The sequence below is a fragment of the Talaromyces atroroseus genome, assembly GCF_001907595.1.
Source record: "Talaromyces atroroseus strain IBT 11181 chromosome Unknown scaffold_2, whole genome shotgun sequence".
In the NCBI taxonomy this organism is placed as follows: Eukaryota; Fungi; Ascomycota; class Eurotiomycetes; order Eurotiales; family Trichocomaceae; genus Talaromyces; species Talaromyces atroroseus.
Window position 1 is genome coordinate 2,479,747 of NW_017971434.1, and position 13,091 is coordinate 2,492,837.

The window sequence follows — 13,091 nt, forward strand, 5'->3', positions numbered from 1 at the left end:
CAATATCATTTGTAGTACTCTGAATCAGGTCCAAACAAAGAAATATCAAAAGTCGGTGCCGCAAAAGGGTCGAGTAAATAGACCTTCTATTCTCTAAAATTGCCCGTACGTAGGCTACGCATTAGGTATATATGTTGAGACACTCCAACAAGATAGACTCTTCTTTATATGAAAGGAAAGCTAATGGAGAAAATTGGACGTTTCCTGCTGGTGTCAAAGTGACAAGGCATCAAGGCAGCCCGTGCAGACGTAGTAATGCGTTCATATTGTAGATTCCTGAAAATTGCGGCACTCCACCGGACTTCTCCCTGCACAAAAAAAAGGACACACAAGGAAGCTCACTCTTTACCGCGCGCTCTTTGCGAGGCTAAACGCAGCAGTGACAGTAGCATCTAATTCCCATCTGTCTGTCACTTAATAAGCCCTCAGATCCTCCCTGCTCACTTCCTCTCTCCACTTCTCTCACGCGTGCTTCAGTCAAGGATGGCCCATCAACACGCTGACAGCATGGCGTCGTCCTTCCTACCACGCGCTGTCCACTTCGTCAAGGAAAACGCGGTCTGGCCTGGGTGCCTCAATCTCATCGTGGGTCTAGTACTCGTCACTGGCCTCGCTGTGTCCTTCAAGTTCGTCCAGAACTACTATTCCTCTCCCCTCAAGTCCTTCCCAGGCCCTCTGTGCACCAACTTCACCGACCTCTGGCGCTATTTCAAGACAGCTGGTGGATCTGTCCATCTAGTGCACGCTGACCTGCATCGTAAATATGGGCCTGCTGTCAGAGTAGGGCCAAATGCACTGAGTCTCTCGGATCCTTCGCTTTTGAAGCTGGTCTACAACACCAAGAATCCCTGGAAGAAGGTTAGTGTTGTCACCTACCCTTTAGCCAATCCTCGTCACAAGTGCTAATTGAACCGCATAGAGCAATATGTATAAGGTGCAGGAGTCAGTGCGTCCAGATGGAACTTCTCAGCCCAATCTGTTCTCGACATCAGATGAAAAGTGGCATGCAACGGTCATGAGACCAGTCAGCTCATATCTCTCCTCCAATAAAAGCGTGCTGAGTGTAGAGAAGTTCCTGGATAATTCCATCGCCCTGTTGCTCAGAATCCTGAATGAGAAGTTTGTAAACACAGGACGGCCATGTGATATTGCTGATTGGTTCGTGAGATGTGAGTTATGCCTGCTACCTAAGTATTATGTGTTTGCTATTGCGAGAGCTAATCCAGTGACTCTTTGTCAGTCTCCTGGGATGCTATGGGCGATACCACTTTTGGTGCTCCCCTTGGGTTTCTCGACGGCTCTCTCAAAAATTCAGAAGTGCTTCTACGTGACTCGGATCGCGACTTTGATTATTTCGCCAAGGTACGTATTCATTCTTACAGAGACAATTCGCATGCTGATGATTTACATATCCAAGACATCACAAATGCCATGGCTCCACTACATTCTGAAAACGAACAGAATTGCGCGAGCTCTGCGTGCACCACAGCTCGAGTGGGCAGTCAATCTCAGCTTCGGACATTACAGCAAACGCCTCCAAATGCGAACGCAGCAGCAGAATGAAAAGCCAGAGACTAAAATTCAACACGATTTCCTCGACAAATACCTCGAAGCACAGCAAAAGTACCCAGAGCTCATCGACCACGGCCAAATGATCGGCTATCTGTTGACAAACACCGTAGCCGGAAGTCACCCAGCCGCATACACCCTTACTGCTCTGGTATACTACGTCCTCAAGACCAAGGGCGTATACGAGAAGATCGGTGACGAACTTGCATCTGTCGGTTTACTTGGCTTTTCCGAGCCAGTCAGCTACAAGCAAGCAAAAAGTCTCGTGTATCTCGAAGCCGTGATCCGTGAAGCAATCCGCATCCACCCCGGCTTCTCCCTCATTCTGGAACGCGAAGTACCCGCAGAACTAGGAGAATCCGGAGAAAAAGGCAATGGTCATAGCGGCCTCGTACTTCCAGACGGCAGATTTGTCCCATCCGGCACTATTGTTGGGATGGATGCATGGGTCATCAATCGTAACGAGGATATATTCGGACCAAACCCCGACTCATTTGTCCCCGAACGCTGGCTCCCGTTTCACGATGAAAGACGTGATTTTGCTGAATATAGACTAAAGAAGATGTTCAACACCGTGCTCTCATTCGGTATGGGAGCACGGGTCTGTCTCGGTCAAAGTCTTGCGCTTGTAGAGCTATACAAGACTGTGGCTACCTTTTTTGCCAGTTTTGACGTATATCTCCCTTGCACTTATTTTTCATTCACACACTCTCTCGATTATTAATATTAGGCGACTAACCTTTTTCTGTGTTTCATGTCACTATAGATCGAGCTCGTGAATCCCGACAAAGAGATGAAAATCACCAATTCCTGGACTCTGCGTACGGAGGATGTGGAATTGGTCCTGCGCCGCAACCAATCTAATGCGAAAGTGAGACAAGCCCTGTGTTTGAAATGAGAGGTCATTATTGCAAGTCGTGTGGACGGAGAAGTCTCGTCAGATTCATCCTTCAGCTCTACAAACTTAGGTGGTTTACTGTATTATTGTGAACGCTGGCTTCCGTGTGCATGTCAGTTATCTGGAGAAAAAGTGCATGATGAGTGATGACCTGGTTGTCTGTACTTGAGCTGCAGCTACTTAGATAATGCAATTATTGTTATTATTCGTTCTTTTTCTTAAAGATCTACCACTCATAGAATAACTCATATGCATTGGCTGCGTGTAGCTTGTGTGTAAGTTAACTAATCCAAAACAACCATCATTTAGGACGTAGAGCAAACTTCGTCTACTACTTCTACCGGCGGGGAATCAACCTGATCGTCATCAAGATAATCAACATCAAACGACCGCGTTTTCTCGGCTGCCGTCCAGCCATCGCCGATCCAGCCGTTGGGGTTATCATTGATGTATTCATATTCGAAATCTTCCCAGCGTGGGTTACTGAATGTCTTTGAGGCGTGCAGAGTAGATCCTGATTAGACAGGCCCATCAATTAGCTCGCATACCGAGAAAGAAAAAGTAAGACGCGAACTCACCAGGCCAGAGGGCAATGATTCTTCCGTCCTTATTTCCTGCCTTGTACCAACTACAACATTGTGCAACAAAGACCGTCTTGCTAAAATACTGCTCACAGTGTTTCGTGAATTGCTCAACTGCTCCTTTGCAAGGGGCCATCCAGCGAATGTTGTCGCGCTGAATCTTTGCCACGCATTGCGTTATGTAGTCGATTTGCTTCTCGATCAGCAATGTAAGACTTCCATGTCCAACATTGCCGTTTGGTCCCAAGCAAATAAAGTAGTTTGGAAAATCATTTGTCGCAAGGGAAATGTATGTTTCGGGTATCTCTTTCCATTTCTCTGCGAGAGAAGCTCCATTATGCCCGGTGAGAGGGAAACGGGGTAAAAAGTTTGTGTCAAACCCCGTCGCACATACAATAGCATCGACTGCTCGATGTATTCCATCCACTGTACGAATACCAGTAGCATCAACGCTGCTGATAGGAGTCTTAATCACCTCGACCTTGTCGTCCGTTAGGGCTTCCAGATAGCCTGGTCCCGGTGTCAATCGACGACAGTTAGGAGGGAATGACGGAAGCATTTGATCAAACAAGTCGGGTTTCTTGGCCAGACGTCGCTTCATAATTGCCTTGAAGTATTCTTCACCGGCAAGTTGTTCTGGTGTCCCACGTATGGTTACAGAAAAATTGCTCTGCAAATTGTGCTCAATGTCTATTACTTGTTAGTGCGCTCCAAACAGGCTACTTCTCATACGCACTAACCCTTTCTGAACTTGTGATATGCTGCTCGGTCGGATTTGAATTGGGCAATTATTTCAGTAGTGAAAGCGACTAGGCCACGTTGGTTTGAATAAGAAAGGGGCATGTAACAAGACTGACTAGTCTCTATATCATTATCACGCCCATTCATCTCTTCAAGCTTGTCACGGGCAAAAGTAGTGGCCAACCACGTCCTGTTACGGGCATAATGGTCAATATGAATGACATCCGGAAGTATTGCCGGAACCACTTGTATTCCACTCGACCCATTTCCAATGACGGCAATTGCTTTTCCCTGGAAGCCTGTCAGACCTGATTACAACTGTAGAATATAAGGCGTGCTCACTTTGTAATCATAATTCTCATCCCAAGCGGCCGTATGCATCAGTTTTCCTTGAAAATCATGCAGCCCGGGAATATCAGGCCATTTGTAGTTATTCAACCCTCCAACACTAGAAATGAAGACGCTGCATGAGTCGATGATTACGGAATCATCCTCGGTTTGCACTTTTAAATTCCATTGCGCACGCTCATCGCTCCAGCATGTCTCGACAACTCTATGTTTGAGCTTGATGTATTTCATGCAGCCGTATTTCACGGCCACTTTCTTCCAATACTGATAAATCTCTTTCGAATTGGCATAGAAGTGCGACCACTCTAAATTGGGTTCAAAAGTTGCTTGATAGGTATGCGATGGGACATCTAAATCCTTCCGTAAGTATGTATTATTTGTAGCAACAAGCGTTGTCATCCGCTCTACTTACCACATTTACAGCCTGGATAACGATTCTCGTACCAGGTTCCGCCAACATCAGCATTCTTCTCGTACACAATAAGATCTATATTCTTAATTCGTTGAGACAGTCGAATGCAGGAGATTATTCCTGATAGTCCGGCTCCCATGACTACAACCCTAATTGGACGAGCACTATCCACCGGTCTGTCCTCGACGATGTTTCGGGCGAGCATGATAGTATTGGTCATATGTTGATGGGCCCGTAGTGTTTGCGATTGGTTTTTGTTTCTCAATGTTTCTGCCCAGAGAGCATAAGATCTCAGGTATGCGGGAAACTGGAAAGAGCTATTTCTTCTGTGTGCGAAGACGCGGAGATTTTGTAGGGAAGGCGAGCAGGCAGTCTTTGTCTTTTATCGCTGCCATCATGTCGATAGCCTTGTTGGCACCCGAATCCCCCGCTCTAGACAAAGAAAAAGAAATAAAAGAAAAGAATAAAGCGCAAGGTGATGAGCAGAACACCACACAGATCGTCAGGTATTTGCCGGTGCTCTCAACTGGCATATGCATAGGATTATATAATCATGTAGTTACCCAGGCAGGAAGGCTGGGAGGCGCCAGGGTCCTTCCTTGTTTGGTGCTCGCTGTATCCAGCCATACCGTATCTGTATTAGTTTTCACTAAATAACGGGCGGAACGCCGGAAATAGCTTAGCTCCTTTTGAGTGGGGGCCTTCGACATTCATACATTACACGCTAGCCCAAGGGGGCTAACCTCTGGAGATCGCTAAACGTCGTGCTTCTCATCTCTGCAGCAGGCATGATTGTCGCTGCGTATTCAGCACTCATTTGACACAAACCGGTCTTTATCGGACTGTTTCTGCGACTCGAGCTATACTCCCTCCAGAAAGCTTTGCATGCAAGCTCCCCGCCGGAGCTGCCTCCAAATGTTTCCTCTCCTTTCCCCATGATGAAACCAGCGTCAGACAAGAATTTCCGCTGCAATGTCTGCCAGCGATCGTTCACTCGCATTGACCACCTGAAGCGACATCATCTGCGACGTGAGTGCTTTCTTTTGCTGCATATCCCCTCGTCATGCCAATGTCGTGGGGGTTAAAAATGTGTCTGACCGACCAATTGCAGACTCCGGCGTGAAACCGTATTCATGCGTCTTTTGTAGCGAAGCATTTGCGCGATGGTAAATCGAGCACCCGCATTTCTCTCAAAAATTGTACTTTTACAGAGCTAATGGATTCAGTGATAATCTGCGTATTCACTACACGGAATGTCCCCAGCGAGGAGATCAACCAATTCCAGAAACCGGTCAACGCGGTAGACGCCGACACGCTTGTGCATCAGTATGTTTTTTTTTTCTACTGGTAGACAATGTATGGATCTCTAATGGGACTTAGTGCATGTCTATGAAGCTCCGCTGTGATGGACAAGGTCCATGCAGCTCATGTATCAAGCGAAAATTCCAGTGCAACAACGTTGTCAAACAGACGAAAGCTAAAATTGAAAGTCCAAAATGTACACTCAATAACTGTTATGCTTGGAATAAAGTCGATTGCTAACGGCAAAACAGCTACAGAAGCCTCGCTTCTCAAGAACGAAGAGTTGGAATTGTCCGATCGAGGATCGATCCGCTTTCTTCTCAATGGCGGTACGGATAGTTTCACTGAAAGATTTCGTCTTCCTCCGCGCAGCGACCGCGCTCGGGGCATGCAGTATCACACTCAGAAAGAGTTGGAAGAAGCTACAAATACCGCCAATCTCAAGAATGTGTCCTCGGATTTTGACGATCTGACGTCATTTGAAGAAAGCTTCATGTCTTTGATAACCGGCCCCTTTCCAGAGCATCAAAGGTCAATTACAGATCATTTCCCTGGTAGTTTTAATGCTGATACAGTGAATTTTTTGGGTCAAGATCAAACTGGAGGCATGGCTGGTGATTCCTCTTTCTACGAGTCAGAGAACCCTTTCTCAAAGGCGCTCATTCAAGCAATTTTAGCCACTGCATGGACAATAGGCATAGACGCCAATGCACAACAAGAGATTTCATCGAGCCTCCATTTTCTTTTGACGACACACCGGATTCACAAGTTCGTATCATTATACTTTCAATACTGGCATCGCAACTGCAACATTATTCATGTGCCATCATTCAGCCTCGAACAAGTTTCAATGCCTTTACTCGCTTCGGTTATCTTTATGGAAGCTATGTATTCAAATGACGAACACGAGGCGTTCGTGGCGCGGCGAATGCTAGACTTTGCTGAGTTGTATGTATTCTCCGCCGATATCTTTTCGTGCGAACACGAGATCAGCCGTACATTTGTTGGCAGGCCAACAACAGATACGGAACGGGCAGATTGGCTTTCCCTTCAGACTCTACAGGCGGCATTTGTGATGGTAGTCACTCAGTATTGGGCGGGCTCAAAGATGTCACGCAACAGGGCAATGGAAGTTCGGTACAACGAAATTATTCTGGTAAGTTTATGCGACACTGCCCTGAGCAAATTACTAATAATTCTACAGACAGCACGCAGAATGGGGCTTACAAAATGCCGTCATCTGCTTGAAGACAGTCTTCATGAGATGCTGTGGATCCAGAAGGAGTGTCGTATCCGGTGTGTTTGCCTGAACACTAGAGGATTTAGTCTGCTTACTGACTTTCATAGGACTATGAATATCATTGCGTTGCTTGATTGTGCCTTTTCTTTTTATTCCAACTTTCCTTGTCGGCTTACACCGGCGGAGTTGGAATGTGATTTGCCATGCGAAGACACAATATTTGGCTCTAAACATCCTTTCTCTCATCCGAACTTCCGCTTTACCAGAGAAACCACCATCTATGAAGCCTTTCGGTATCTCTTCCAGAATGGCCAGGCGGGATCGAGCAGTGGAAAATATGATGATCATTCTCGTAATCAACACCAAGATTATTCATCTCTTGGAATGAGCTTCACGGTTACAGACATGTTTTTCTTAATACATCGTAAGCATATATTCTTTCATTCCTACCGATAAGAAGATGCAGGCTAATTGGTAGGATTCAGTTCTTTACTCATATATTAGCTCCCACATGACCCTTTTGGCACCCATATTGGGCATTAAACATAACAATACAACCAATGGAGCATCAAGTAGTCCTTATAACTCTCAACAACCGTCTTTGCCAGACGACCCGGTTGTCGTCAGCATTCGCAATGCGCTCAGTCGCTGGCGGACACTATGGGCCGATTTACGAACGCGAATTCCAGCAGACGAATGGGCCGCGATAGGCTTTAATAAGACAGCATACAACTTTTGGCAGGTAGCCAATCTGCTCATCACCAAAAAACATAGTGTCGATGTCATTATGCAAATGGAGATTAAATGCGAAGATAAGCTGGGGAAGTTGAAAGTGCTGTTACTGGATGATAACGATTGATTTTCATATCTAACCCCCCTCCTTTGGTTCGGATTTGAGTTGTTATGCAAACTTAAAAATCAAGAGATATCACTAGCGATATTTGGAGGTTTCTAATCGGCGTTCAGGAGAGAGGGCATGAAATGGATCGTTAGATATGTCCACCGTACCCAGAGGTTGATCCCTGGTGATCCCATATTATGCAATATATTAATCAATGTACGTAGTATATACAAACTTTTGAAGTTTCATCTAGGCCTTCATCGGGGTTTCCAGTGTTCATCTCTCACAAGATCTGCTCAAGTAGCTAGCTATAGCTTGTACCTAGGTAGTATCCGACAGACAATCAGGATTATGTGCAGTTAAGCTGAAGCAATGACTCCTCAACCTGTTAGGACTGTTAGAGATAATCTGCATCATCACAAGGCTTGGAAAATAAAGAAGAAAAGAACCTACATTCTCACAAACAGCATCGTTCGTCCCAATCGGGCTAACCACATTGATATTTTCGGCGTATATGTCCCAACATACCTACAAATTGCCCAATCATTAGTAACACTCGCAAAAAAAAAAAAAAAAAAAAAAAAAAAAAAAAGTATGATAGAAATCACGCATACACTTGAACTCGAACAAACCAACGTCGCAATATTCGGATCCTCCGCCGTCGCCGTCACGCCAGTGAAATTCTTAAACAAAATATCCGAAATGGTGAGATTGCTGGGATACTCATTGCACAGCGTCACGTTGCTCTGGCCGTAGCATTGAGTCAACTCAATGGCCCAGTCGACGTTGTCCACATACATGGTGTCGTATGTCACGTTTTGCACGCTGCCAGATCCGCCGCCGCCTTGCAGGTCGGCAGAGAGTTCGGAGGAGATGCCTGGCCAGACTTTTATGCGTGCGCCGTCCTTTGTAATACGTTAGTACGATATGGTTTGTAGGGAATTGGAGAGGGATACATGTAGAGACTAACAGAAGCATTGAACATGGATATGTTGTACACTAGCACGTTCTCGACAATGTCGGTTTCGCCAATGTATTGGCCTAGTGATCCAACTGAGATGCCGTGAGAGCCGTTGCACTGCAGGTTCTGGACAAGAATATTGGTGCTGTTTGGCTTGAATGAGACGCAGTCTGTATTCTCATTTAGTATGCAGCGGCAAGAATGGAAAAAGTACATACCATCGTCATTATTAATTACGGAATTTTGGATGACAATATTCTCCGAGCGATAGGTATCCCTTATATGTTCAAGGTAAGCATAATCAAAGCATCACACAAGTACATACCTAGATAAGCTGATGTACTCACCATCCATCCGTATTCTTAGCCGGATTCACACTCGTACTCTTCCCCGAGATATCCAGCCCATCAAACAAAACGTTGGACGAATTAGCCACGAGATGGAACCATGATGGCGAATTCCTCAACTTGACTGGCCCAATAGTGCCGCCATCCAAGCCCGTGATTCCCATGAGAACTGGCCGCTGCAACAAAGCATTTTCCACGTACAGGTCATACCAAACCTGTCCATTGCCGTCAATGGTGCCGTCGCCGTAGATGTTCACGTCTTGACCGCCCAGTTCAAAAAACGTAGTGGCGTTTTGGAATACTTGCTGGAAGGCGTTGTTGATCCAGTAGTCGGTGTTGTTGGTGAATTGGATGTACCCGGTTATGTCTAATAGCATAGTCAGATCATATCACTCATCGCATATATACGAATAGTACCTAGGTAGGGTAACTTACCAAGATCAATATGTTTCAGAAACTGCAGATTCAGCGCTGTCCCGATGGTGTACTGCTTATCAAACACGGCACGTCCGCCATTGTTGCATTTTTTCAATGCAGCGAGGATATGGTCAGAGTCATCTCGGCCATCACCGTAAGAGTCTACCTTGCATACTTTGCTGCGACTGGAAGTATCAGGCAGTGGACTGAAGGGAGGCTTGGGGCTAACGCGGTTGTTGCGCGAGATGGATGTAGATATCTCTTCAATTGCGGGTGCTGCTACTGCGGCGACAACAAGCAGCAATTGGAGAGTTGAAATTGGCCTCCACATTGTCTATATTTGTCTTTTCTGCGGGTGGTTGGATTGGAAAGACTCGAATCTATGTTAACAGGGTGTAGGCAAGTCCTTTATATACCTACGGTATACGACCCGGTCTTGGGCAATCATGCATGGAGGAAATCGATCAACTTTCCCCACACTCACAATAAGTAACCGCAAATTTACTTTCCTAAAGCATGGGGGGGCGACACTATGCAGCTGCAGGCAAAGGTTCTTCCCCATTGTTCCGTAAGACCGTATCCCCTGGAGATACATATCCCCCCGGTTCATTAGAAAAGGTCGGTGCAAGCTTAGTAAAGACACTAAAAAATAGTGATAATGCGGAGAAAGCTTGTTTGCCTCTTTCCCCTCATTTTATCCGTCAACCCAGCCAAAGAGTGAGCGGAATTGTTGGACGTCGTTCTCTCAGCTAGAAGCCCTAACTGCAAGGGAGTTGCCTGTTAGGGACTAGCGTTGACAGGGTAGGCGGTTTGATAGGGGGAATTTCTGTGGGTGAAAATGCCGAGTGGATGGAATAACTCGCGCAGATCAGAATGAAGCGTTGTCCGAGCTGTTGTTCTCTTGAAATGTATATAAATATATAGCTAATAAGTCGGTGCTTCTACTTGGAGCGCGCTGATGCATCATCCATGTACCAGAACTTATACTGTAGAAACTATACTAACGTCCTATCGATGTTGTCTGGAGACTAGTCTGGCAAGCAGCCGGAGCTAGAAGCACAGAAGGCATTTATCTACCTGCAATCAATCATCCAGACTCTTTCAATTGCTCAAGCAGTGAGTGGCACAAGTGTGGCTGGGTGGCGATGGCAGTGGTGGCGCTACCGGATCAAGAACGGTGCTGCCTGAGACATCTCTCCGACCATCTGTGTTTCATCCACGAGAAGCACAAAATTGCAAGTTTCACTCACTAAGCGTATAACTAGCCGTATACGGAACAGAGTACTGTGAAACAGCGACAGTTATGCCACAAGAATAAAAATAGTACTCTGCAATCCTGCGTAGCTATTCACCAAAAGCATATTATATGGCGTATGGTACTGGGAGGCGCAGGTAAAGTCACGTGAAACTGCCGGCCCAGCCGCAGCGCCCGAAACGCAAGTTGTACCCTTTGGCATCTTTCATCTTGGTTTTATTTTTCATCAGTCATACCCACTACCACGCCTGCTGAACCTCTACGTGACGAATCGCCGTAACGCCTTGCTTGCCTCACTTCCCTTTCGACTACGATTAAAATTTGACACTTGTCCGTCCAACAACCTAAACGACTAGCGGCATTCGCGGCCTTTTCACGAGATTCAGGAGGACCGGAGCTTGCTCACTCGCGCCTTTGCAACCGCATTCATCAAGATTTCGATTTTTCCCGGCTTTGTTGTATCGTCGTCTCCTTTTTCTTGTTTAAGTCACCATGGCCGACCGCGAACCTCCGTATGATCCTTATATCCCGGCTGCTGGAAATGGCGCTGCTGCCGGTGCTGGCAGCGCTGCGCCCAATGGAAACCAAAGGACCGCAGCTTTGCAGGCTGTGAGTATTACCTATGGCCTTTTTCGCATGTCTATGGCTCGCAACGACTCGAATATATGATATGCACGCATCACTTATTTCAAGAACTGCACTAACTTGACTATTTCGATAGCAAATCGATGATACCGTGGGCGTGATGCGTGAGAACATCAACAAAGTTTCTCAGCGTGGCGAGCGTCTCGACTCGCTGCAGGATAAGACGGACAATCTGGCTGTATCCGCTCAAGGTTTCCGACGAGGAGCAAACCGAGTACGGAAACAAATGTGGTGGAAGGATATGAAGATGCGTGTTTGCTTGATAATTGTTATCATCATCTTGATTGTCGTTATCGTTGTTCCTGCTGGTGAGTTCTCTCTCTTGTGTCCTTTTCTTTCAACCTGGCATGCTTACTTAATTATAACAGTCGTCGCAACCCATCACTAAATCCTTCTATTCCACGAATTCTTCCGACGATGTGCCTGTTTTTTTCTTATTTCTTGGTTCTCCTCATTCCCACCATCCCAGCCTTGATTCATATTAGCCTTGATCCCGTTTCTCTGTTTTTTTCCCCCGCTCCTTTCTCAGGCCAGAAAAGAATATCAGGTCATTTGAAAGCGCTACGCTACTGCAGAAACGAAAATAAAAAGCTCCTACCTCGTCTTGCAGATAAGATACGGATATGATGACTCAGGATATGCTTCAACAACGCCACCACCACCATCACCACTACTACTACTACCATTATCATTACCACCATCTCTGTCCTAGCCGATACTGTTACCTCACATATCCTTACAAGTAACCAATATATCCTGAACAGAAAGGAATCACGGGCGGCTTGTGAAAATTGGATATGATTCCCCCTACTCCTCAACCTTGTACATGATACTTTTGGCGATTGTTTTTTTTGTGCTTTCCCCCCCCTCTTGATTGTCTGTTTGATTATGCTCAGTACCTTTGCGCTTTTCTTCCAACGTGAATCTAATGAGATAACCTGGCGCATGCATACATGCTAAGCTATTTCGCGCTACGATTTGATCCCGGCTTGAGCTTTTCCATCCATTGTCTGTGGGCGTCGTAAAGAAGTGCTTATAACGCTACTCTTAAATTCAAGGCAAGTTGAAGTTTCTGTTGTGGTCGTGGATCTACATCATAGTTAGTGCAATAGTTACGGTACCTGATCCAAGCAATTAGCGCTCCGAACCTCGGAGGATGCAGATCAAACCACGCAGTACACTATCTGCCAGTATGCATTTTTGTATAAAATGTACATACATACGTACACACGCGCGTGCGTGCTAAGTATATTATTGTTTGGCCGGAACGAAGCGTGCGTGCATGTCAGACCATATGCGAATTAGCTGGATTCTTTCATGACTTGCGACTCTAAATGGGCCGGGAGAAGAGCTGTGGTAGTACGGCACTCTGAGCTAGCTAGGCTCAAACAAGAATAATATTCAAGACCAATAGAAACTGAAATATCCAGCTGACATAGCTGGGTATGGAGTAAAGAATGGATCTGTTCTACAAATAAATAGTATGTATCAAGTATCAACAGTGGTGGTTCACCGTCCAGAAAGGCTCCACCAC

At 46.0% G+C, this 13,091-nt stretch overlaps 5 protein-coding genes across 5 annotated transcripts; 3 read left to right on the plus strand and 2 right to left on the minus strand.

Moving 5' to 3' along the window:
* Positions 1–507: 507 nt before the first annotated feature.
* UA08_02919 (hypothetical protein) lies at positions 508–2,467 on the plus strand (the record flags this gene model as incomplete). The annotated part of the gene is made up of 5 exons (XM_020265013.1): positions 508–858; positions 920–1,169; positions 1,241–1,362; positions 1,418–2,170; positions 2,336–2,467. The coding sequence occupies 5 exons, from the start codon at positions 508–510 to the stop codon at positions 2,465–2,467; spliced, it is 1,608 nt and encodes a 535-aa protein (XP_020122127.1).
* A 305-nt stretch (positions 2,468–2,772) lies between these two features.
* UA08_02920 (hypothetical protein) lies at positions 2,773–4,754 on the minus strand (the record flags this gene model as incomplete). Its single annotated transcript, XM_020265015.1, has 5 exons — positions 2,773–2,981; positions 3,046–3,738; positions 3,789–4,080; positions 4,132–4,487; positions 4,550–4,754. 5 exons carry the CDS (start codon positions 4,752–4,754, stop codon positions 2,773–2,775), a joined length of 1,755 nt encoding a protein of 584 aa, XP_020122126.1.
* A 733-nt stretch (positions 4,755–5,487) lies between these two features.
* On the plus strand, positions 5,488–7,950 carry UA08_02921 (hypothetical protein; the record flags this gene model as incomplete). The annotated part of the gene is made up of 7 exons (XM_020265016.1): positions 5,488–5,578; positions 5,776–5,875; positions 6,020–6,799; positions 6,863–7,007; positions 7,056–7,147; positions 7,199–7,515; positions 7,658–7,950. 7 exons carry the CDS (start codon positions 5,488–5,490, stop codon positions 7,948–7,950), a joined length of 1,818 nt encoding a protein of 605 aa, XP_020122636.1.
* A 331-nt stretch (positions 7,951–8,281) lies between these two features.
* Positions 8,282–9,988, minus strand: UA08_02922 (Exopolygalacturonase X-1; the record flags this gene model as incomplete). Its single annotated transcript, XM_020265017.1, has 7 exons — positions 8,282–8,317; positions 8,386–8,460; positions 8,565–8,837; positions 8,903–9,063; positions 9,112–9,170; positions 9,241–9,607; positions 9,676–9,988. The coding sequence occupies 7 exons, from the start codon at positions 9,986–9,988 to the stop codon at positions 8,282–8,284; spliced, it is 1,284 nt and encodes a 427-aa protein (XP_020122635.1).
* A 1,416-nt stretch (positions 9,989–11,404) lies between these two features.
* Positions 11,405–11,945, plus strand: UA08_02923 (Synaptobrevin-like protein 1; the record flags this gene model as incomplete). Its single annotated transcript, XM_020265018.1, has 3 exons — positions 11,405–11,521; positions 11,634–11,865; positions 11,926–11,945. 3 exons carry the CDS (start codon positions 11,405–11,407, stop codon positions 11,943–11,945), a joined length of 369 nt encoding a protein of 122 aa, XP_020122638.1.
* Between the last annotated feature and the right edge of the window lie 1,146 nt (positions 11,946–13,091).